Here is a 23,522-nt window from a genome sequence, read left to right on the forward strand (position 1 = left end):
TTTAATGGCCTGAAGTAACCAAAAGATATCTTTAGTGCAAATAAAAGTGAAGCATGGTGGTGGCAGTATCTTTCAATTATGTTACTTCTCTTAAGATAGAACTGGCGCTCTAGTCATGATGGGGGCCAAATAAATTAATTATACTGCTGAACATCAAAAACAGCTTGATAAAGCAACCCCCCACACACAAAAAAACGTTTAAAGAATCGCTTGGCTTGATCAAAGCCCTCATTATTAACTTGACAGTGAAGCACCTGATTTGTATAGAATATAGAACTTCAAAGAGGCCATGGTAGGGAGAGTTTCTAGGGGGTTCACTTGTCAACAATGGTAAAGAAAATGTAGGATAAACTAAACAACATCAACTTGTCTTGATTGTATGAATTGTGGCCACTTGAAGCTCGACAGAAGTAAAGAATATGGAGTACAGCGTTATGTAAACCAAATACAAATCTTTTGTTGCTACAATTCCCAACAAAGTAGCATCCAAAACAGCAACAGGAGGTACATGGAGATTAAATGAAAAGGTACTAATCCCCACAAAGCTATTATAAAAATGCTTTTTTTCCTCAATTAAATAGTCTTAAAGGTTACACAAAGCACCAATCACCATCCCCAGTTGCCAGATATTATCAGTATGCGAAGGTCACAACTGATTAAATGTCTGTGGACTCTGGAGCTGTGTGGAAATAAAATATCAACATTACACAATAGTTATTGACATATTCATAGATTAATTTGTTACTTTGCATAAATGTACTTATGCATTTGTTTGTAAATAAATATATATATATTTACATTGATTAAGCATCTATGAGGAAGCCTACTTCTCCGAAAAGACACGCAACAGAAAGCTGGCCTCTTGATTCGTTTGGAAGGTAGCGGGAACGATGACATATTCAGCAAGCGGAAGGTCGAGGCGCTGATACACCTCACGCATATTTGTGAAGTCGCTTTTAGACACCGGTTTTTGCAGATCTTCAAATTCTAGGCGGACATTTTGCTTTCCCTTATACTGCAACACACAATAGATGCAACATAATGTGAAAAACTTAGAGTTTGTTTTCACTATAGAACAATAGATGCGCCAATGCCCAGGTCGTTTGTAGCAGTACATTTGTGAAAGCGATTTCAAATCTACTGAAGCACACAGTCAAATATTTCTTTCACAAATTTGTATAATTGGCGGCCGCGCTAAAATCGGAACACTTTAACAACACCCTGTCTTTATTTTCATTTTCATTGCCTGCAAATTCATTTTGCATTTGTTTATTGAATAAAAGACTATACACTGATTGATGGGTAAATTGGCTGTCAGTAATGCTACATATCTAACCAAAAGTACATGCAACCCTGAGCGTCACACCCTTATGTGGCTCTTCTCCAAACTTTTGCCATAAAATGATGTAAGCACACAATTTAATAGTAAATCTTTATGCTGTTGCTGTTTTTACTGGCGATAAAGAGACCCAGAATATTTCTGAATGCACAAAACGAGCTCTGTTTGAAGTTCGAAGTAAAGACCACCAGTGGGATGAACTAGACTGCTTCCTTGTCGTACACCGATAGCAGAAATAAGATGTTCACCAAGCAAATGGTTGTGATACTCATCTATCCATGTTTTAGTCAAAGGTGAAAGGGAATATCAGCAAGATTTGTAGCATGTACACGTGAGGATCTAGGAATGTCACAGTTTTCCTAGTACTTCAGACCAGACTATACCACTTCTAGATGCATTACACACCTTATCTGGAACCTGAAAGGCAATAAAACAGCAAAGAATACTGCCATTACAATACAGAAGAGCTGGAAATGTTTATTAAGTTACTTAAAATGTAAATATGACTAAAAGATATGCATAAAACACAGTTATATAATAGTCTTACCCAATCGAAATCTTACCTTGAAGATGAAGAAACCAATGGCGCAGGGTTTTAATCCAGTTTGTTTTGCTTTGCGTGCACCTTTCTGCATCAGTGCCACAAGTACTGAACATTTTGCATCACCCTCACTGTCAATGTCCAGTTTGACCCAAAACTGTGGGTTTGTGGCGAATGAAGCTGGAAAAGGCACAAAAAACAATATTTATACCATGGTCGCTCTAAATACTGTATTCTGATTGGCTGTAAGGTGTGTCTAGGTGTGGTCAGCTTAATTGTGGTTGTTGATGAATGTGCAGCCTTATAAACAATTATAACCCTATATCAGGATCTGAGGGATCCTTCTAGATCCTTGGTTCCCTAATTTATTCTTTTTTTGAGTCTCAGTGTTGCCCACTAGATGTCACCATTTTGTCCCTCTGCCCCAAATTAGCTCCTAGCTTGTTTCCACCTGTATCCTATTAGCCCTACGTAGACTTAAGTTCCTTTTTTGTGTCAGTCGTCTTGGCTCGATTGATAAGTTGTTTGATTTCAATTTTTTTGGTAGTGAAAATAAAAACATAGTAACATACAGTTCCAGTTCCATATAAAGTGAGGCGCAAGATGAATTGTATGAACTCGGGAATAAAAAACATTCAAATGAGAAATGTATGACAAAAACGCACAAGGAGTTAACACTAACATCTTCATAATTAGTAAAGATGGGTTCACAAGCTAGTGACGAAGTTGCAAGGTAACACCGATCCTGACCTCAGCTTTCAATTGAAAATATATCCTCTTAACACCAATAAGCATTAGGCACATTTAGGCAGTCACCTAGGGAGTAAAAGCAGCCCCCAGCTGTAGCACCGACTTTCCATGTGCCCTCAAATTGGCAAAAGTTCCAGGATCGCAAATTGCCAACGCTTGGCACATCTGGGGTCAAATTGCAAATATCGAGCTTGGAATATCTCTTAATGTAGTCTGCATATGTCATCCTGAGAGACAGAGAGAACAACAGAGAGGGAAAAAAGAAAGAAAGAAGGAGACATTAAACAGAAATCTTGCTCATGTGGTGCTTACATGTTGGCCGACAGTCCATGTCTGGCCGCTTGCAAAATAATAATAATGATATAGGCTTATAAAATATGCTCATTCTTATGGTACATCTTACATACAACCCTGTGCTTTCTAATCAACAGGGTGTTTCGGCTGTTTGGTGTGAAACTGTAAGTGAAGCTCTTGTCCTGTAGCTGACCCATGACCGTTGATCGATTTCTAGGAAAGTGGACTGTAGTACTGCAACTCAGGTGGACTAACTGTGGCGAATAAAACTCAAACTAAGAAAAAGGCGCCACATCCTTACCAGAACTCTCCATCATCGGCCGAGCAAACAAGCATGGCCTGATCCTCAGGTGAAACTTGACTCCACTCTTTGGAGCTGAGGATGAGGACAAGATCGAATTTGTCCATTAATTATTCAACTTTGATTATTTAAATTATGTGCTGGTGGACATTTGACATTATAAAAATACAGTTTTTTTAAATAAATAAATATTTCGCTAATTGCTAATTTCTTTTACTAATTGCTCTGAATAATTGACAGCCTACCAGTCACTCCAGGCACCAGTCCACTCTATTTCACCCCAGGGATTTCTCAGACGAACCAGTTCGACCCGACCCTCACTCGTCTGCACCTACAACAGCAAGACGGACCCAATAATATGTCTCTTGTACCATTTCAGTTGAGAAAAATGCATTTTTCAGTACAGATTTGTCTCAAAGGCAAAGATTGAATGCCAAAGTAATGTAGAGCTTTTTATAAAACCACAGCTTTCCAACATAGTAGTGAACAATAAGTTATTTAAATTCATTTAAAAATTATACATACCTTTTTTTTCCCAGGCACAAAAAACATGCTAGGTCTTGTTCGGTTTGTCACTTATGCTACAGCATGTATAAATAAGTCACTCCTTTACTGGCCTCTCTTTTTTAGTCATTTTGTCATACATTAATAATCCAAATGCAGAAAATAGAACACTTGGGGAATGTGATAATATCAGAAAATGATTAAAGTTGAAAGTGGACTACTATTATCACTACATGCTGTATGTTTCTCCTAGAACAGCATTTGCTAACAACCTTTAGTTTGCTGCAGGGAAATCCTAAAGACGCTCGTGTCAGGACATGGAAAGCTTGCAAGCTCCTACAAGCAAACAGCTTACACTTATAGATTAGCCATGGAAATGCAGTAAAATTATGGGACAAACAGAAAGCGAAAAAAAGAATAACAGTTACACAATACATGAGCTGTTTTGTAGCTACATGCGTGTGAAGGCATTTTGAAAACATCCTACATTATAGACATGGAATGTCTGGATATGTGAGTGTGAGTATTTGCCAGAGTGAGCAGATGCACAGGGATTCCTATTAAAATGTCTAGCAAACATGTACTTTGCAGATGCGTCTCACCTCCTTTGCATCAGTGATGGAGTAGGCATGCTTTTCCATCAGTTGCTCTTGGGTTAGTTTTTCTTTTTCCCCACAATTCACCTGCAAAATAAATAAATAGATCATTTACAGGGTAAAAAAAAAATAAAGCCCTGTAAAAACATTTTTCCCTACTATTAACAAATATTCATAATTTTATATTTCATGGTTTGGACATGTGCAGAGGAGGGACATGGGGTATATCAGTAGGAGAATGCAGAGGATGGAGCCACCAGGAAGGAGAAAAAGAGGACGGCCAAGAAAAAGGGTTATGGATGTGGTGAGGGAAGACATGCAGGTTGTTGAGATAAAAGAGGCAGATGTAGAGGACAGGGTGGTATGGAGACGGATGATCAGCTGTAGCGCCCTCTAATGGGAGAAGCCGAAAGAAGAAGATTCATAATTTTATATTTCATAGTCTTCATTTGCCAATAAAGCAGCTATGTAACACACAATAATGGACGTGCTCAGAAGAGAGCCCCGACTTAGCGCTTTCTTCATGATATCAAACAGGTTAGATGGAGCTTTGTTTAGTAAGAAGCACTCGGCAATCCCTCCAGTGAAATCCTCTTGTGCTTCGCCGGGAATACCGCCACAGAGGTTCTCGTAGCAGCCGTTCACCCTTTTATTGAAACAAATAGGAATTTTCTAAATGTTTACCTACTACTGAATACTCAGTAAATAGTATCCTAGAGTGGATAAAAAAAAAACAACGACATATTTTGTGATTGCAGACATGCGCACACTTACTTAGCATAAGCCTTCTCCAGGAGCGCGCTCCAGAATTCTTTTTTTTCTGCCGATTTAACAAACAGCAGCTTTCCGTTTTTGGTGGGAAGTCGGTCATCGACAACAACTTCTTCCCACTTGCCGTACTGCCAAATCTAGAAAGGTGTTAAAACACAAGCCATGTACAATCACTCCAATGTGTACCAAACTACAAACTCAGACATTTTAAACAACAACCAAGTTCAAACTAAAACAAAGTTGTATCAGAGAGTGCTTGCTCTCTCAAATATTAGTTTTAGTTAAATCCTTTTCACTTAGATCACACTTTGACTCATGTCCATTGATTGTACGAATTGATACATGTTTCCTCATGAGCAAGTAAACAAATGACTTCCAAACTAAAATGGCTTCTCACAAAAGTTAGTCTGTTTGTCCATGGGCATGAGGTTGGAGTGCTTTGATTTTTGATTATGTAAGACCAAGGCGCAATGACAAAACAAAACACTAGCGACGGGCTGACGCAGAACAACATCGTTAACAGGGCAGGGTTGTGTAGTGACGTCCTTAACAATCTTGGAAACATATCGAAACTTCCTTGGAACTCCATAAAAACCACCAACGACCTCAAAGGCAAATACAAACAACACCCTAGCAAGAATTGGAGGGTAATTCACAACTAGCCCCAAACTTAGAATCATATTGAAACTTTCCAAGAACACCATAAAAAGCACTTAAGACCACAAACCAGCTACCAAACTCAGTAGCAACTAGCTTAGGGTCCTTAGCTACTGGCTACAACCTAGGCAACAACTGAGATCAGATTGAAACTTCCCAGGAACACCATCAAAACAATTAGGATGCCAAAACAACCGCCAAAACAACCACCAAACAACATTGTTGCAATCTGCTAAGACTCCTTAGCAACTAGCCTATTAATATATAGTCGATTTTTCTTTTATTTTGGCACTTTTGAATAGAATTGAATACATTTTGCCGTTGTTGTTTTTTTTTTTTTATCGTATTTCATAGTACCTCAAGTTATTGCCAATTTCTTGTTAATTGTATTAGTGTTCGTTCCTCTAGGAACGTTCCTCTAAGGTCTTCTTATTTTGTACATCTGTAATGACTGTTATATTTATGCTTTAAGGCAAATTTTATGTGATAAGGAAAATCCTACAACATCATAGAGAGGGAAAAAAAGATCATTTTACCTGAAAGTGAAAGATCCCAGCATACTTATCTGTGAAGTTCTGTTTAGGATAAATCACACGTGTCAGAATGTCTTTGTCCAGAGTTAGAGAGGCAATAGATGCCATCAGCCAGCAGTCGCCTAGAAGGGTCAAAGGTTAGTTAAGCCAATAGCCATCTCCACTATTTATGTAACAATTTTAGCTTCCGTGTTGGATATTCATTACTGTTCAGTAAAATACTGAACAGATCAATCATATTAGGTCTGAGTGCTCTTTCCAAGAAAAGGTTCAACCTTATTTATTCAAACTAAAAGTTTGTTTAAACTTGTTCAGGGGTTTCAAAAGGAGGGTGTGTCTTTTGTCTCAGGTATTGCAAAGTACAAGAATGTGATGGTTTTTCACATAAATCATGCAGGTACACTACACTTACCCAGTGCTCCTTGGCAGACGTCAGTACGTGTGGCGCCGCTGATGATGAACTGGGGTTTTAAACACAAATCCTGCAAAGCACACATCGCTCAATTATACTTTCTTTATATCTGTGTGTAAAGCAATGACTGGAAAAAATGTACAACCACATTTCCAAACCAGTTAGGGTTGTACATAAAAACAAAATGCAATGATTTACAAATCTTATGAACCCATGTTTCATTCACAAGAGCACATAGAAAACATATTAAATGTTAAAACTTTAACAATAATATAAAACAAAAACGGTGCCACGGTGTAGCATCACCTCCACTATCTGAACCCTATGAACCTAATTAGTTGCAAAATGTTCTTCTGTTTTATTAATTCCTTGTTAGTGCTTTTTTTTCCAGCTATTTGTTGCCTTGTTCCAACTTTTTTAAGATGTTTTATTGACATCAAATTTAAAATGACCTTTTAATTTCTTTTTAAAATTGTACATTTTTGTGTAGATTTTTCACAGTGTTTTAAAATTGGGCATGCGCATTATGAATCATTTTATGTTAGGAGTAAGTATATATATGTAGACATATTTGTTGGTACCTTATAATAATAATTTGGTTATATTGATGTTTTCCTTCATTTGTATAGTTTTTGTCATGCAGCATATTTAATTGGCGAGTTTAAAGTTTCGACAAAAAGATTTTTGGCGAGGCACATCAGATTTATAGTTACAGATGCAGAAATAAACCCACACATTTGTCCATTACGTTATGTACCATTGCTATACCTCAAATCCTATTTACATTACAGTAATCTGAATGCAATAACATATTTCCATTATTCATCAAAGCTACCAAAACTTGTTTCAAAAACTGTTGAGCTTTTTTAAAAAAAATTACCAAAAAAGTTGTTAATTCAATACTACTTACTCCTGGTCTTTTCCATTCCACCCCCTTGGCTTTGACAGAATTGGGTCCAAATTCATTAAAGCCCAAAGATTCGGATGTAGCAGGGAACAAAGGATCACAGAAAAGCCTCCTCTGCCTCAGGCACTGACTCCGGAGGGCCTCATAGTCCTGATTCAGGTATTTGTTAGCCATGGTATCGGCCTGGAGTCGATTTCCTGCCATATTATTCTGGGACATGTTTCTCGACGAGATGTATGTGAATAGATGCTTAAAGAAATGTCTTTTAAAGAGTTTGGGGTTGTCCTCCTTCACGGGGGAGTGGTTTTGTGGGCGGTGCGGTTTGTTGAGATAATAGAGATACTGAAACATGTAAAAAAATATATATAAATAACGTAGATAAATAAAAAGTAACAATTATGTTTTTTATAGTTTATACTTTTTATTTATCTACCTTATTTTTTTAATCCCTAATTCTATTCCTTTTTATGCTTAAATATTGAACAGTCTCGGTATGTATGTGACGAATGAAATTTGATTTGATTTTGTTAAACACAATAATTTTGTAGGTAATTGTATAAAAAAATTAAGTACATTAAAAGCAATATGCTTTGTGATAGTTCTAGGGGGTTCAAGTTTGTTGAAAGCGCACTTTATCTCTTGTTTTTGCTTGCCTTAAAAAAAAAAAACGCCCCTCCATTACCTTCAGGCTAAAAACACTATAAACCGGTTAACCTTGTTGTAGATATTGTTCTTAAAGTTTCTGTTAATTTGTTTGTACCATACGTGAACACTCACTTGTTTTTATCAATAAGAGCCAAGTATTATTCAATAAATGTTTTCATAAGGTTGAGTGGGTACCATTTGAAAATGATGTGTATGTGTAATTATTTAGCAACTCTCCTGAAATCTCAAAGGATGAAGTCTTAAGCAAGGACGCCACCACCTCTGTTTATCATCTGCTCTGTCTTTGTTGACATAAGCTTGGCTATGTGGATCTTATCCTAATTTTTCCTCTTAATTTTTCTATTGGTATATCTGGTGATCTTACAGTTCATTGCAACTGTTTCTCATTGTGTTTTGAATGGATAATTGCTACACTGCACAAATAAATATTTGATCCATCAAGAATGTATTATTCATCATTTCAAAAACATTCCACACAGTGTAGTTTGTAAACTTTAGTTTCTAAGCAACAGAGACAAACATTAGAGCAATTCATTAACAGAACAATGACTTAATTACCTAACGATTTAAAACCAGCAGGATTGATGCAGAATACAATTAAGAGGCATTTACACATCATTTTCCCCCCCTCATTAATCTTCACTCAGTATCACATAAGAAATATGTCTGCAAAATAAAAATAAAAAAACTTGTATTGTATATAAGTATTCAGACCTTTTGGAGCAACCCTTAAAAATTAGTTCAGGTTTTTCAAGTTTATTGACTGGACACAACCTCTTTATAGAGGGCTTCCCAGCTGGCAATGCATATCAGTGCAAAAACCAAGCCATGAGGTAAAGGAACTCAGATTCCCAAAAGCACAGTGGCCTCCATAATTCTCAAATGGAAGAAGTGTGGCATGAACCCATGACCATGGTGACCAAGAACCCCATGACATGGAGATCCTGTGTGGGGATGGACAGCCAGAAGGACAACCATCACTGCAGCCCTCCACCAATCTATGTTTTATGGCAGAGTGGCTAGACGGAAGCCTCTCTTTGGCGCAAAACCCATGGAAGCCAGCTTTGACTTTGCCAACAGGCACCTGAAGATTCTGTGGAACAAGATTCTCTGGTATGATGAAATCAAGATTGAACTGTTTGGCCTCAATTCCAAATGGTATGTCTAAAGGAAATCAGGCGCTGCTCATCACCTTCTCAAAAACCATCCCAAAAGTGAAGCATGATGACGGAAGCGTCATACTGTGTGGGTGTTTCTCTGCAGCAGGGACGTGGCAATTTATCAGGGTTAAGGAAAAGCTGAATGGAGCAAAGTACAGGAAGGTCACAACTTCAAATCCCAGCACCAGCAAGCTGCCACTGTGTAAACCTTGTTGCGTCACATACCCAAAAAGACTTGAGTCTGTAAAAAAAATGTAAGGCTGTCTAAATGTACGTTATGTGTGTATTTTCACAAAACACCTGAACTACAATAAAACTGCTGTGGCTGCATGAAGAAGGGAGAATATAACGCTTTACTAAAACATAATAGACCCATTGATGTTGTGCCATGCATACTTTCTCAACCTGTGTCACTTTAGGAGGATTCTTCAGGTAAACTGATTTTTTTATGGAGCTTCTAAGGTGCCAAAATGGATGTTTTATTTTGATAATATTAAATATATTAAGGCCACAAACTATCTTTGCCTATAATTTATAATGTCATGGCCACATATTGTGTCTGCTTGAGCCGTTAATTATGAACATTTACTTAATACAACTTAAGTATTTGTCATGTGTACCCCATTCCAGGATTTAGGTTTTCAGTGTGTGATTATATCAGTAAACATATAGCCACGCTGATTTGATTAAAACGAATTCTCTTTGTCACTCAATAAAAGTGTAAAAGTGACTTTGGCGCCCCCTGGCCACACTCGGTTTTTTATGCTCAGGACTGCCACAGTGAAATTCATGTTGATCTCTCAGGTTGAACAAATACTTTGTAACTGTACTTAAGTAGATTTTTTCTGGTAGTAGTACTTTACTTCACCATTTATTTTTTAATAAATTAAATTCATTACATTTTTACACAAATATCTGTACTTTCTTACATTTTCAATCCAGGTTCATTACTTTAGTTTTCATCTATTTGGTGACATGTACAAGATTTTTTCTTTTAATTGCACCGTTTTCAGCCAATCAAACTATTTCTTGTCACAGATGTAGGCTAGCATACGAAGCTAACAACAAGCATGGCAGAAGGCAACAAGTCCTCGTCTTGACCTTTCGTCTTGACCTTATTTGAGATTTGGAAAGATTGCCTCAGTCATGAATCTGGTTTGTGTATTTACTTTAAAAAAAAATGTAAACCAATGTCAGATATATTATAGAAAAATGAATGCTGTGAACAAAGAAAAATTAATGCTTGTTAATTAAATGTTTTAATTAAAAGTGTAGTACTGCACATGTACACCTGAGGGAGCAAGAGATCAGTTTTTGGTTTTCTTTGTAATTAGATAGCAATGAGATTAGATGAGTTTGGGTCTGAGTTCTTAGTTTATCCTTAACTTATGTCAAAATTGTCGATAATAATAATAATTATTAAAATAAATTATAATGAATACTTATTATTATTATAATATTATTATTATAATAACTAGGGCTGCAACTAACGATTATTTTTTATTATTTGATTAATGAAATAAAAATGGATTAGTTATTTTGCTTATTATATCTATATAAAACCCTAATTCAGGGTATTTATGTATAAAAGTGTACTTAAAAATGCTTAAAACCATGCTTAAAAAAACCAATATAAAATATAATAATACATTATTTTTATTAAAAAGAGAATAGAACAGTGACACACAGTGAGCAAACAGGCTTGATTAAATAAAGGAAAAAAATATGCATTGGTGTACTAATGCATGATCATTCGCTGAAAACCACAACAGTGACTAAAAATGTGATCGTTTACTGCTGCTGTTATTTGCTGCTTTGAGATTTAGATCACTTTGTCACGAGTCACGACAGAACAGAACCAGTGTGACGGTCCTGAAGTTAGCAAACAAACAGTTTATACAATAGAGCTCCATTAAAATGTACCATTTTCACATGATTACGATTGTACGGTTTTTGCTTACCGTGCTGATATTTCACCAGTGTAGTTTCTTTTCATGTGCTCGTGCATCACTGTGGTACTTCCATGCCAAAAACGCTTTGCAATGAATTACAGGTTTTACAGTCTCACAGCATTTAAACCAGTGGCGGCCGTGCATTTGGTACCTGGGGCTTCAGTGGGGATTTACTCGACTTAATCCAAATCATTTTCTCTTCCTCAGTCAGCCATTGTGGGCATAAAAAAGTCTAACTCAAATGTAATAATGTGTGCAGGGCACCACAGATGTGTTTTGCTAGAAAAAACTTGGCTGTAACAGTTTCCCTCTGACCAACCAATCAGAGGACAGAAAAATGGTGATGCTATTCTGTGAAGCAAATTTGAAATTTGATTGGTTAAAGAAACAGACACATTGATAATATTCTCTATGGTCAGAGAGCCAGCAGTACTGATTTTGAAGGCCCTGGGCAGATTAGATTGACATGGCAGCACATAGAGGCTGAAATCTAATTGAACAAAAAAATCTAACATCCACATACACGTACTGAAGCAGTGCAGCCGAGAGAAACGCTACGAAAATGAAGGGAATAAACTGTTGGGAATAAATTAATACAATTTCATGGAACAAATATTAGAATTTAGGTTGTAAATGTAGGTCAGTGCTTCTGATAGTGCACTAAGAGTGCACTGGCTTCTGCAACCCTAATGGCTGGGTTCTCAATTTAACAAGAGTGTTAATAAAATCGGGTACTTAGGTAGGTGAGTTAAGGAGCCCCTGGCATCTAGTCAGATTCATCATGTTCAATAGGATTGAGGTGAGAACATTATGGCAGAAACTCTTCACCTCCATGTAAAGCATATCTTCATGGAGCTGGCTTTGTGTACAGAGGCATTATCATGCTGGAACAGGTTTGAGTCTCCTCGGTCTTATTAAGTCTTTAAATAGCAAACTGAAGGAGTAGATAAAGTCTAAAGATCTGGCAGTGTGAAGATCTTAGCTTGAATTAGGAATCTCAAACCTGTTCCAGCAAGATGGTGCCCCTGTACATAAAGGTGGTAAAGATTCACTGGTACCACACTTTAGAGTAAAGTAAACAACAAAGACTTGTAGCTCAAGGGAGGGAGCATAGTTTTAAGTAAAGAATTATGAACTATATCGGCAGGTCCGGGGTTCAAACCCTTGTATTGACAAGCTGCCATTCTTGGGGCCCTTGAGCAAGGCCCTTAACCCTCTGTACTCCAGGCGCACTGTATCACTGCTGACCCCAGATACGTGTAGAAATATATGTGACAAGTACAAAGCACTTCTCAGTTTTTAAATACTAAACAGTATTGTACATCAGGCTAAAGCTTTATAGATATTGAGGTTTGTTGGTTAATGGATATATTTACAGATTAAGTATCAGGCAGCCAAATGCTCCAAAAACATAAACACTTGTAGTGATAACATTAAAGTTAAATTAGGGAATTATGTTCTAACAAAGTTTTCAGCAGGTAGTTTTATTTTCATTCGCAGAATGTTCTCTTTAACGATAGATTAACAAAAGCACTTTTTTGTTCTTACAGTGTTCATCTGATTGTTAAGATAACGTTCTCTAAAAACATTGTAAAAATCTTTCTATAAAAGCTTAATTTTAATATTGTTAAAACATTATACCTTAACATTCTTTTAAAGTTTTCAACTGATAGTTTCAAGTTTCAAGAATGTTTTCCCAAAATATATATAAAATATATAAAATATTATGGACAAAAAGTAGAATTGTCCCTGCTTTAATAAAAGGGAAAATGTTATTAGACTGTTTAAAAAACACAACACATTTTGAAATATGTTTGAAAATTTTGAAAAAAGAAATACATTTTAATTTGAACATTGGTACAAATATTGTAATACAATATCATTAAAAAGTACCCAAATAAAAAAAAACTTCTTAAGAAGCAACTATGAAAAATTCAAAAGCCTTTGTATTTTAATGTTTAATCAGACCCAGAAGATTCAAAAAGGTCTTCAACAGTCAAACTGATGCATCATTTTTAAAAAGGAGTGAGCTCTATTGTAGGAGATCTTCCAATCTCATTTAAACTATACCTTCATGGAGCTGGTTTTGCGTACAGGGCATCATCATGCTGGAACAGGTTTGAGTCTACTAAGGCTCTGAATATTAAACTGAAAGTGAAGGTGGTATGTTAACATACTTTATTTGAATAAAAGCATTTTAAAAATTTCCATCGAAATGGCATTCAAAACAACAACCAGAGTTGCCTCGGGATAAGGAATTACACACTAACCCCGAGTCGAAGATTATTTTCAATTCAGACTTGTTTTTGAGTTCAGACTTGTTTCTCAAGGTCACAAATGCCTTAAAGTCTGGGGAAGCTTTGTGGCACACACATGGTTACTTTGCATAAATACACAATAAATGATCATGTATTTATTGTTTAATGGATCTATTTACTGATTAAGTATTTATCAGGCAGCATACTTCTACAAAAATGGACACAACATAAAGTTGGCCTCTTGAGTCTTGTTAAAGGTAGCAGGAATGATGAAGTAATAGAATTTCCTCGCACTGGCATTACAAAGGCTCAAAAACACTGTTCCTGTCAAGATCTTACCTTGTAGATATTTAAGCCAATCCTGTAGGCCAGTTTCTTTCATATACGCCAGTGCCACAAATACTGAACATTTTCCATCACTCTGACTGTCGATGTCCATTTTGACCCAAAATTGTGGATTTGTGATGGATGTAGCTGGAGACGGCACAAACAACAATACCATGTTTGGTCTAAATACTGGATTCCGATTGGCTGGAAGGTGTGGGTAGGTGTAGTCAGTTTATTAGAGTTCTTAATAAATGCAATGCTTATAAACAACTGTAATAATATTTCCAGATCTGTGGGATCCTGTTAGGTTTCCTTGAGTTTTCCATGTTCCCCACTAGATGTCACAATTTTGTCCCTGTGTCCCTAATTTGCTTCCATTGTTTCCACCTGTGTCCTATAAGTCCTTTGCAAATTCAAGTTTCCTTTTTGTGCCAGTTTTTTGAGCTTGATAGTTAAAGTTGTGTGGTTCGTTTTCCACGTTGCCATGTTGCTGCTGCAGGTGTAAGCAAGTGAGGGTCAGGTCAAATTGGTTCGTCTGAGAAATCGCTGGAATTGCAGAGTGGACTGTTGCCTGTAGTGACTGGTAGGCTGTTAGTTATTTAGAGCTTATTGCAAAATTTGAAACAATAAATTTCTACAAAAATGTATAATTGTGTAACGTGTTTTATACAATCAAATGGCAAAAGTTCACCAGAATGTTATTTAAATAATGGATCAATAAATTATCAGAAACGGGTGCTTCGCTGTCAAGCTAATAATAAGGGCTTTCATAAAGCCAAGTTGGTTTTTAAATGTCACTTAGCCAGGTGCTGGACCTCCATCCTGCTGGCGGATATCAGTCCATGGCACCATGATGTTGTTCATTTGCATACATTGTAATGGTGTGGTGGGTACACATAGTCAAAGGTTAAGAGAAAGTACAGAAAATGGGCTCAGCCCTATGGCACACCAGACCACAGCCTCTGCAGAACAGTTAGTCAGAAATGTACATTCAGATCAGATAGCAATCTAGTTTTGTATACCAAATTAAAGAAAACAAAGGCTGAAGATATATACAAATGTGGACAAAATTGTTGGTACCCTTTTATTAAAGAAAAAAAAAACCCACAATGGTCACTAAAATAATTTGAAACTGACAAATGTAATAATAAATAAAAATGTACTGGAAATTAACTAATGAAAGTTGGTTAACTGGAGAGAAGCAGTTATATAAAAGATTTAAAAAAGACTTAAATGATTTGACCATAGGGACATGTTAAACTAAAGTGTGTCCTGTAATTAGCATCACAGGTGTCTTCAATTTTGTAATCAGTCATTCTGCCTATTTAAAGGTGAAAATTCGTCACTGTGCTGTTTGGTATCATGCTGTGCACCACACTGAACACGGACCACAGAAAGCTAAGGAGCTTGTTGCCTCAGGAGATTCAAAAGAAAGGATTAAGGATTTCACTGGAATTTGAAGTCCCAAACCTGTTCCAGCATGACGATGTCCCTCTGCACAAAATTGGTAAAGATTCACTGGTACCACACTTTACACTGATAAAGAAAAAATAAAAAAATGTAAAAATAAAATTGGCCACTTGTAGCTCGTGAGAAAGAGCGAAGCGATAATGAAAGTATTATGTACTATAATGGTATATAAACATACTTTATCAAAGTATAAACATATATTTACAGTATCTAACTATATCTTTTGTTGCTAAAATTCCCAACCAGTGATATCCAAAACATCGATTGGAGTTACCTGGAGATATAAAAAATCATGCCAACATAAAGTTAGTCAAAGATCTATTTTTCCTGATAAACACACACTGAAGTAGTCTTACGGTTATTCAGTGCACCCACCCACCACCACCACTACCAACAGTTGCCAGATATTTCAGTTCATACTTAAGGTCATAAATATCATAAAGCCTGGGACCTTAAAGCTTTGTGGAAATACTATCTCAATATCATCTTCTTTTTTTGGTTACATTTTCATATATTTATTGGTTCATTTGCATAAATTGCATAAAATGTATTTGTTGGTTAAAGGTTATTATGTATTGATTAAGTATCCGTCAGACAGTCTACTTTTCTGGAAACACATTTGCAGCAGGAAGCTGGCCTCTTGATTCGGCTTGAAGGTAGCAGAAATGATAAAGTATTCGGCAAGTGGAAGGTCGAATCGCTGATACACCTCACGCATGTATGAGAAGTCGCTTCTAGCCACAGATCTTTGCAGATCTTCACATCCAAGAACAACATTCTGCTTTCCCTTGTACTGCAAAACACACAGTACAACATAATCTATATGTGTTCACTATAGAACAATAGATGGCCCAAAGCCCAGGGCATTTGTAGCAGTACACGGAAATAACCTAAATTCTAAAAATACATAAAATACATACATAAAAATACATTTCCATCCAGAAAGTCCCTCTGCAGTTGCTGCGTAGAGTAAGGAACTATTCGTGTAACGCAACTCCTAATTAATCGTATTTATTTATTAAATCTCGCACAGTATCGTGATGGGGTTTTCTTGTCTCCGGAAAAGATGCTTGGAATTTTCCACCCACTAAATCCGTGTATTTATTGCCAGCTATATGCACAAAGCGAGCTCTGTAAAGACACGGCCTGCCGCGTTTGGAGCAAAGAACTCCTGCATACAACTCTAAATGCAAACCCACTGAACACCACCACTGGGATAAACTGGACTTTTGACAACAATGGCATTAATACGATTATCAACAAGTACATGGTTGTGATGCTCAGGTATTCACATTTTGGTCAGAGGTTTCATATCCATAGGATGTAGACTTAAGATTCTGTTCTGAGTAGTTCAGACCAGACTACATCGCTGATATATACAATACACACCTTGTCTGGAACCTAAAAGGTAAACACAGCAAAGAATATTGCAATTAAAATACTGAAGAGCTGGAAATGTTTAGTTTGACCTTAAAAGTAAATATTACTAAAAGATATAACGTATAGTTATATAAAAAATACTTATGTGATTAGAATCTTACCTTGTAGATGTAGAAGCCAATCGCCCATCCAGTTTGTTTTGCTTTGCGTGCACCTTTCTTCATCAGCGCAATAAGTACTGAACATTTACCATCACCCTGACTGTCAATGTCCAGTTTGACCCGAAACTGTGGGTTTGTGCTGAATGTAGCTGAAGAAGGCACAAACAACAATATTTATACCACAATCAGGAATACTGGAATCTGATTGGCCAGAAGGTGCACTGCACTGTTTATTAACAACTGTAACCATATTTAAGGATCTGGGGGATCCTGCTAGGTTTCTAGATTTTTGTTGTAGTTGTTTGTTTTTCTTTCCTAGAATTTTCCATAGTTTCCCCACCAGATGTCACCATTTTGTCCCTGTGTCCCTAATTAGCACCCATTGTTTCCTCCTGTGTCCTATAAGCCCTGTGTGTGTTTCAATTTAATTGTATCTATTTTGTGTCAGTCTTTTGGGTTTGATTTTGAGTTGGTCCTGTTCCAGTGTTTGTTTTCCTTCTTGAGATGTGGACTTTTTTTTAATGATTTTTTTATTTATTTTTTTTATTTTGTGGATAAATTTTTTTTTGCTGTTGTCTAATTTTTGATAGTATCAATAACTGCACAAGAAGATAACAACAACAGCTTAATTATTAGTAGAGACACATTACAAAAATACACAATTCATACACACACAATCTTTCTCTTATGGGGTCTCTGTGTGAAAAAAAATTGCTTTGAAGTTGGAAGGTAAAAATGGTTTAAAAAAAAACAAAAAAACCCCAATATATATATATATATATATATATATATATATATATATATATATAAAACAGAGATCCGGACTTCATCTTTCAAATGAATATTTATCCTCTTACCACCAACATGCTCTAAAGTATTGCATTAGGCACATTTAGATACTCACCTGGGAAGTTTAAGCAGCCCCCAGCTGTAGCACCCACTTTCCATGTGCCTTCAAATTGGCAAAAGTTCCAGCATCCCAGATTACCATCGATGGTCATGTTTGGGGTCAAGTTGCAAATCTCCATCTTGGAATATCGCTGAATAAAGTCTGAATATGACATCCTTAGAGAGAGAGAGAATAAAAGAGAGGGGGGGGGGAGAGAAAGAGTAAGACATGTAACATAGAAATGTCCTTTATCTTGATCTTGCTCATGTGGTGTTTATGTTGGCCAAGAGTCCATGTTTAGAAGCTTGCATAATAATACTGATATAGGGTTGTAATAATATGCTAATGTTTGTTATAACACCTTACACTGGGATTATATATTCAACCCCAATTACACTGTCAAATGTAAATTCAAACCTCCTATGCCCATATTCACAGAAGAACATATAAAACATATGAAATGTTCAAATATTTTAAGTAAAAAAAAATGAGAATTGTGAATTTGATAGATAAGATGATTGGGTATAAATCAAAGCCCTTTCTAATATTTTTGTAATAATAATTTTCTAATAATATCATTGTGATTCTGTAATGGATATCACTGAATGGGCTCCTAACCACCTCCAGAAATCATTGTCTGTGGACACCATGTCATCCACAAATGCAGATTAAATCTGTATCAGGCGAAGAAGAGGGCATGCAAGAACATGATCTAGAAATGCCGCCATCCTCTTTGGGCCAAAGTCTACGACTGTTTTGTGGTCAGATGAATCAAAATTTTAATTTCTTTCTAGAAATAATGGACACTAAGTCCTCCGGACTAAAGAGGAGAGGGACTATCTGGCTTGTTATCAGCGATCAGATCAAAAAGTTGCATTTCGTATAGTATTGGAGTGCATTAGTGAGTGTGGAATGGGCAACTTGCACAACCGGAAGGCCTAGCATATTTAAGCAAGACAAGAGTAACTGCATAATGCATCTCTTACAATAGCATGACTTTGTAGTAGAAGAGTCCAGGTGCTGAATTAGACTGCAAGCAGTCAAGACCTTTCATCATTTGCAAACATTTTGAATATTATGGAATGAAATATAAATAGTACAAAAAACTGTTGAGCAACTATCAGAGAAAATTGGGACAGAATCCAGAATCAAAGCATTGCATTTAGTATTTAAAAGGACAGTTGAACACTTTCCGCTGGTGAAAGGCTGGAAAAGAATAAGGCAAAGTTTCATTACACTCTGCCATTCTTGTACAGTACCCCAATGTAGCACATCTCCTCAAGGCCAAGTATTTAGTAAGATGCTTTTCTGCTCAATACAGTTGTACAGTGGTTATTTGAGCTAAGCTAGCCTTCCAAACCACCGAACTGAGGTTTCACACTGTAGGAGGTTGTTTCTGCTGTTTGGTGTGAAGCTGTAAGTGAAGTTCTTGCCCTGTCGATGACTCATGACTGGTTGTTCCTAGGTTGTTCCTAGCGGTCTTGACTGCTATTAAACACTGATTATTTAAATATGTTGGTTTTAACTTTTACACTTAGCTTTGATTAATTGACAGCCTACCGGTCACTCCAGGCACCAGTCCACTCTTTGTGACCCCAGGGATTTCTCAGACGAACCAATTTGAACCGGCCATGTTTTGCTTGCACCTACAGCAGCAAGATGAAACCGTCAGTATGTCTCTTGTGCCATTTCAGTTGAGAAATTCCCATTTGAATTTTTTTTATAAAAGAAATAAGTTCATTGTGTGCAGTTAAAGGAAAATAATGATTGTCAAGGTGATTTATACCTCTTTATATCACCACAGCTTTCCAACAAGAACAGTTCTTTCTATATTAGTAAACAATATGTTCTTTCAATTATCTTTTTAATTACACCTTTTTTCAGGTACAATACATTCATAAAACTGCTATCCATAATGCTAGGTCCTGTTTTCACTTATGCTACAGCAGCTTTAAATAAGTCGCTCCCCTTACCAGCTCTTTTTTTTTGTCATTTTGAAATACATTAATAAACCAAAAATATAGGAAAAGAACACTTGGGGGTGTGATAGTATCAGAAAATGTTCAAAGATAGACTGGACTGCTATTATCACTGTATATGTGTTCCCTAGAACAGCATTTGCTAACAACCTTTTGTTTGCTTTAGGGAAATCCTAAAGATGCTCGTGTCAGGACATGGAAAGCTTGCAAGCTCTTACAAGCAAACAACCTATACACATAGATTAGCCAAGAAAATGCAGTGAAATTATGGGACAAACAAAAAGCAAAAAAAAAAAAGAGTAAAAGTTACACAATGCATAAGTTTTGGAGCTACATGCATGTGAAGGCATTTTGAAAACCACTTACATTATAGACACTGCATGTCTGGGTATGTGATTGTGAGTATTTGCCAGAATGAGCAGATGCACCAGGATTTCTATTAAAATATCTAGCAAACATGTACTTTGTCTATGCGTCTCACCTCTGTTGCATCTGTGATGGAGTAGACATGCATTTCCACCAGATTCTCTTGGGCCAATCTTTCTTTTACCCCATCATTGACCTGCAAAATAAATAAATAAAAGAGTAAAAAAAACCCCTAATATTAAAACTAATATTCTTAAGTTGCCAATAAAGCAGCTGTGTAACATACAGTAATGTACGTGCTCAGAAGAAAGCGCCGACTCAGCGCTTTCTTCATGATATCAAACAGGTTTGATGGAGCTTTGTTTAGTAAGAACCACTCAGCAATCCCTCCAGTGAAATCCTCTTGTGCTTCGCTGGCAAAACCTCCCCAAAGGTTCTCGTAGCAGCCGTTCACCCTTTTAAACAAATAGGAGTTTTTAGAGATGTCTACCTATTGATGCATTACTCAATAAATTGTATCCTTAATTACATAAAAAACACCAACTAAATTTTTGTGCACAATTACTTAGCATAAGCCTTCTCCAGAAGCGCGCTCCAGAATTCATTTTTTTCTGCTGATTTCACAAACAGCAGCTTTCCGTTTTTGGTGGGAAGTCGGTCATCGACAACAACTTCTTCCCACTTGCCGTACTGCCAAAGCTAGGAAGGTGTTAAAACACAAGTAATGTGAAATCGCACTGTGATGTACCAAAACCCCAAAAACAAAATTTTGTGCATGCCAAGAACTAACTAAAACAGTCAAAGAGTGCCAGCTTTCCCAACCAAACAAAAATTTGCATTTAATTCACTTCAATCACACCTAGACTCTTATCCATTGTCTAAATTGATTCATGTTTTCCTCATACGCAAGTGTGACAAACAAATGACTTCCAAATTGAAATAGTTTCTCTGAACATTTAGTCTTTTCGTCCATGGGGATGAAGTCAGGGTGCTTACATTTTCGGCTATTATGTCATTCCCTGACTACCTCAGACCACAAAGCAATAAAAATAAGACTGTATCAAACTGAGAGAGTGGCATCCTCAGAGAGAGTACATCCTCAGGCAGGGAGGTGTAGTGACATCCTCAACAAACACCAAACCCCCCAAAGCAACCACCAACACCAACAATAGTGTTTTCCACTACTAACTTATTATTATTATTTTTGTAAATGTATAATAATACTGAAACTCTAAATGCTTGAATCCTAAAATTGCATACAAAAAACCTGTTATTCTTCGGATTTAATGCTGAATGTGTATGATTGCGGAAATCCTACATCAGCCTTAAAAAACAAAACAACTGTATGTTTTACCTGAAAGCGAAAGATCCCAGCATACTTATCTGTGAAGTTCTGTTCAGGATAAATCACACGTGCCAAAACGTCTTTGTTTAGAGTGAGAGAGGCAATAGCTGCCATCAGCCAACAGTCGCCTAGAAGGGTCAAAGGTTAGTTGAGCCACTGGACATCTCCTCTATTTATTTTACAATTTTAGTTTTCATATTGGATTTTCAAGCTGTTTCTGTACATACCTGAACAATCTGAGTGCTCTTTCCAACAAAATGCAAAACCTTATTTATTTAAACTTAAATGGCCGTTAAACTTGTTTAGGGAGTTTCAAAACATGGTGGAGTTTTGCTTCAGATATTGTAAAGTAAAAGAAAGCATTTTTCACATAAATCATGCACGTACACTACACTTACCCAGTGCTCCTTGGCAGACGTCGGTACGTGTGGCGCCACTGATGATGAACTGGGGTTTTAAACACAACTCCTGCAAAGCACGGGGTGCATTAAGGGTTACATGCAGGACACTGGACAATTCTGATATGTTCGAGTCGGGAATCCTGTCTAACATCTAGGTAAAGAGTTTGAAACATGCAGTCTGGAGAAGGAACCCTTTAGACCTGAGACAGCTGAAGAAGTTTGCATGAAGTGTGAACCAGACTACCTGTTCGAGTCTATTTAAATGGTGTCCATCCATTCTGTTCACCATTTCCGTAGCAATTACTTTTGTCTGTTTGAAGTTGTTTCATAACAGGTCGAATTCAGATATATTGTCTATGTCTGTATTTACTATCACCTCAAATTCTATTTAGATTACTGTAATCTAAATGAAATAACTTATTTCCATCATTTATCAAAGCTAAAATAACTTGTTTCAACAACTTCTGACCCTTTGTAAACAAAAACAACAAAAAACAACCAAAGAATTATCTAAATAGTTGTTACATGTTAATTTAACACTACTTACTCCAGGCCTTTTCCATTCCACCCCCTTGGTGTTGTTGGAATTGGGTCCAAATTTTTCAAAGCCCAGAGACCCGAATGTAGCAGGGAAAGACGGATCACAGAAAAGCTTCCTCGGCATCAGGCACTGACTCCGGAGGGTCTCATAGTCCTGATTCAGGCACTTGTTAGCCATGGTATTGGCCTGGGGTCGATTTCCTGCCAAACTGTTCTTCAAAATGTTTCAGGCTCTTGCCAAGAAGTGCGTGAATAATGGATGCTTGAAAAAATGTCTTTGCTGCAGTGAGTTAAATAGTTTTGGGTTGTCCTCCTTCATGGAGGAGGGTTTGTGTGGGTGGTCTGATTTGCTGACAGAGATAGGGAAACCGATTACATTAAAAATTATTATTTAGTTTTTCACTTGGTAGTGTTTGTTTTCAAGTTTGTCAGTTTGTCGTTAAAGGCTAACTTGTTGCTTTATTCTTTCCCAGCCATACATTATTCACAGATTGTTATAATGTTGACCAGGTTGGTACCATCTGCATAACAAGCATAACATGCGAGCGTGAGGGTTTGAGCGAGTTTGACGAGGGCCAAATTGTGATGTCTAGATGACTGTGTCAGAACATCTTCAAAATCTGCAGCTCTTGTGGGCTGTTCCTGGTCTGCAGTGGACAGAATCTATCAAAAGTGGTCCAAGGAAGGAACAGTGGTAAAACGGCGACAGGGTCGTGGGCGGCCGAGGCTCGTTGATGCAGGTGGGGAGTGAAGGCTGGTCCGTGTGGTCCGAAGCCAACAGACGAACTCCTGTAGCTTATTTTTTTAATATTGGGGCTATGTGACATGTTTCTTGCTCACAGGTATATCCAACTAATTATGTATATTCTGGTTAGACAAGATATTTTCTTCTAGATCTAGTGGTTTTAGGAGGGAAAACAATGAAATTATATTGAAACCATTGTGGTGCACGGAGATGATGGTAAATATTATGCTTCATTTATACATAATAGTCACTGATGTTGAGACATGAATATACTGTCA

General features: G+C 36.9%; 2 protein-coding genes across 2 annotated transcripts; both read right to left on the reverse strand.

Moving 5' to 3' along the window:
- Window positions 1–432: 432 nt before the first annotated feature.
- LOC310731601 (calpain-2 catalytic subunit-like) lies at window positions 433–22,764 on the reverse strand. The gene is made up of 21 exons (XM_083551256.1): window positions 22,507–22,764; window positions 21,957–22,026; window positions 21,568–21,686; window positions 20,779–20,912; window positions 20,500–20,668; window positions 20,329–20,409; window positions 19,429–19,514; window positions 12,387–12,408; window positions 7,609–7,947; window positions 6,699–6,768; window positions 6,290–6,408; window positions 5,100–5,233; window positions 4,803–4,971; window positions 4,332–4,412; window positions 3,471–3,556; window positions 3,226–3,300; window positions 2,697–2,857; window positions 1,903–2,060; window positions 1,745–1,756; window positions 799–1,015; window positions 433–679 (listed from the first exon to the last, which is right to left on the reverse strand). The coding sequence occupies exons 1-20, from the start codon at window positions 22,675–22,677 to the stop codon at window positions 824–826; spliced, it is 2,448 nt and encodes an 815-aa protein (XP_083407382.1). The 5' UTR covers window positions 22,678–22,764; the 3' UTR covers window positions 433–679; window positions 799–823.
- On the reverse strand, window positions 15,786–18,067 carry LOC310731515 (calpain-2 catalytic subunit-like). Its single transcript, XM_083551182.1, has 4 exons — window positions 17,884–18,067; window positions 16,980–17,128; window positions 16,828–16,839; window positions 15,786–16,231 (listed from the first exon to the last, which is right to left on the reverse strand). Exons 1-4 carry the CDS (start codon window positions 18,041–18,043, stop codon window positions 16,007–16,009), a joined length of 546 nt encoding a protein of 181 aa, XP_083407308.1. The 5' UTR covers window positions 18,044–18,067; the 3' UTR covers window positions 15,786–16,006.
- Window positions 22,765–23,522: the final 758 nt, after the last annotated feature.

Source organism: Silurus aristotelis (genome assembly GCF_946808225.1).
Source record: "Silurus aristotelis genome assembly, chromosome: 9".
NCBI lineage: Eukaryota > Metazoa > Chordata > Actinopteri > Siluriformes > Siluridae > Silurus > Silurus aristotelis.

What these genes read in the sequence shown, in the direction of transcription:
- LOC310731515 (XM_083551182.1), bottom strand. Translation starts at nt 18,043, where the DNA reads ATGTCATATTCAGACTTTATTCAGCGATATTCCAAGATGGAGATTTGC. An exon ending in GGGCTGCTTAAACTTCCCAG is followed by an intron (nt 17,129 to 17,883) that starts GTGAGTATCTAA and finishes TGCCTTCTTCAG; the next exon opens with CTACATTCAGCACAAACCCA.
- LOC310731601 (XM_083551256.1), bottom strand. Translation starts at nt 22,677, where the DNA reads ATGGCTAACAAGTGCCTGAATCAGGACTATGAGACCCTCCGGAGTCAG. An exon ending in TGGAATGGAAAAGACCAGGA is followed by an intron (nt 6,769 to 7,608) that starts GTAAGTAGTATT and finishes TGTGCTTTGCAG; the next exon opens with GATTTGTGTTTAAAACCCCA. An exon ending in ACTGGTGCCTGGAGTGACTG is followed by an intron (nt 3,301 to 3,470) that starts GTAGGCTGTCAA and finishes CCTCATCCTCAG; the next exon opens with CTCCAAAGAGTGGAGTCAAG.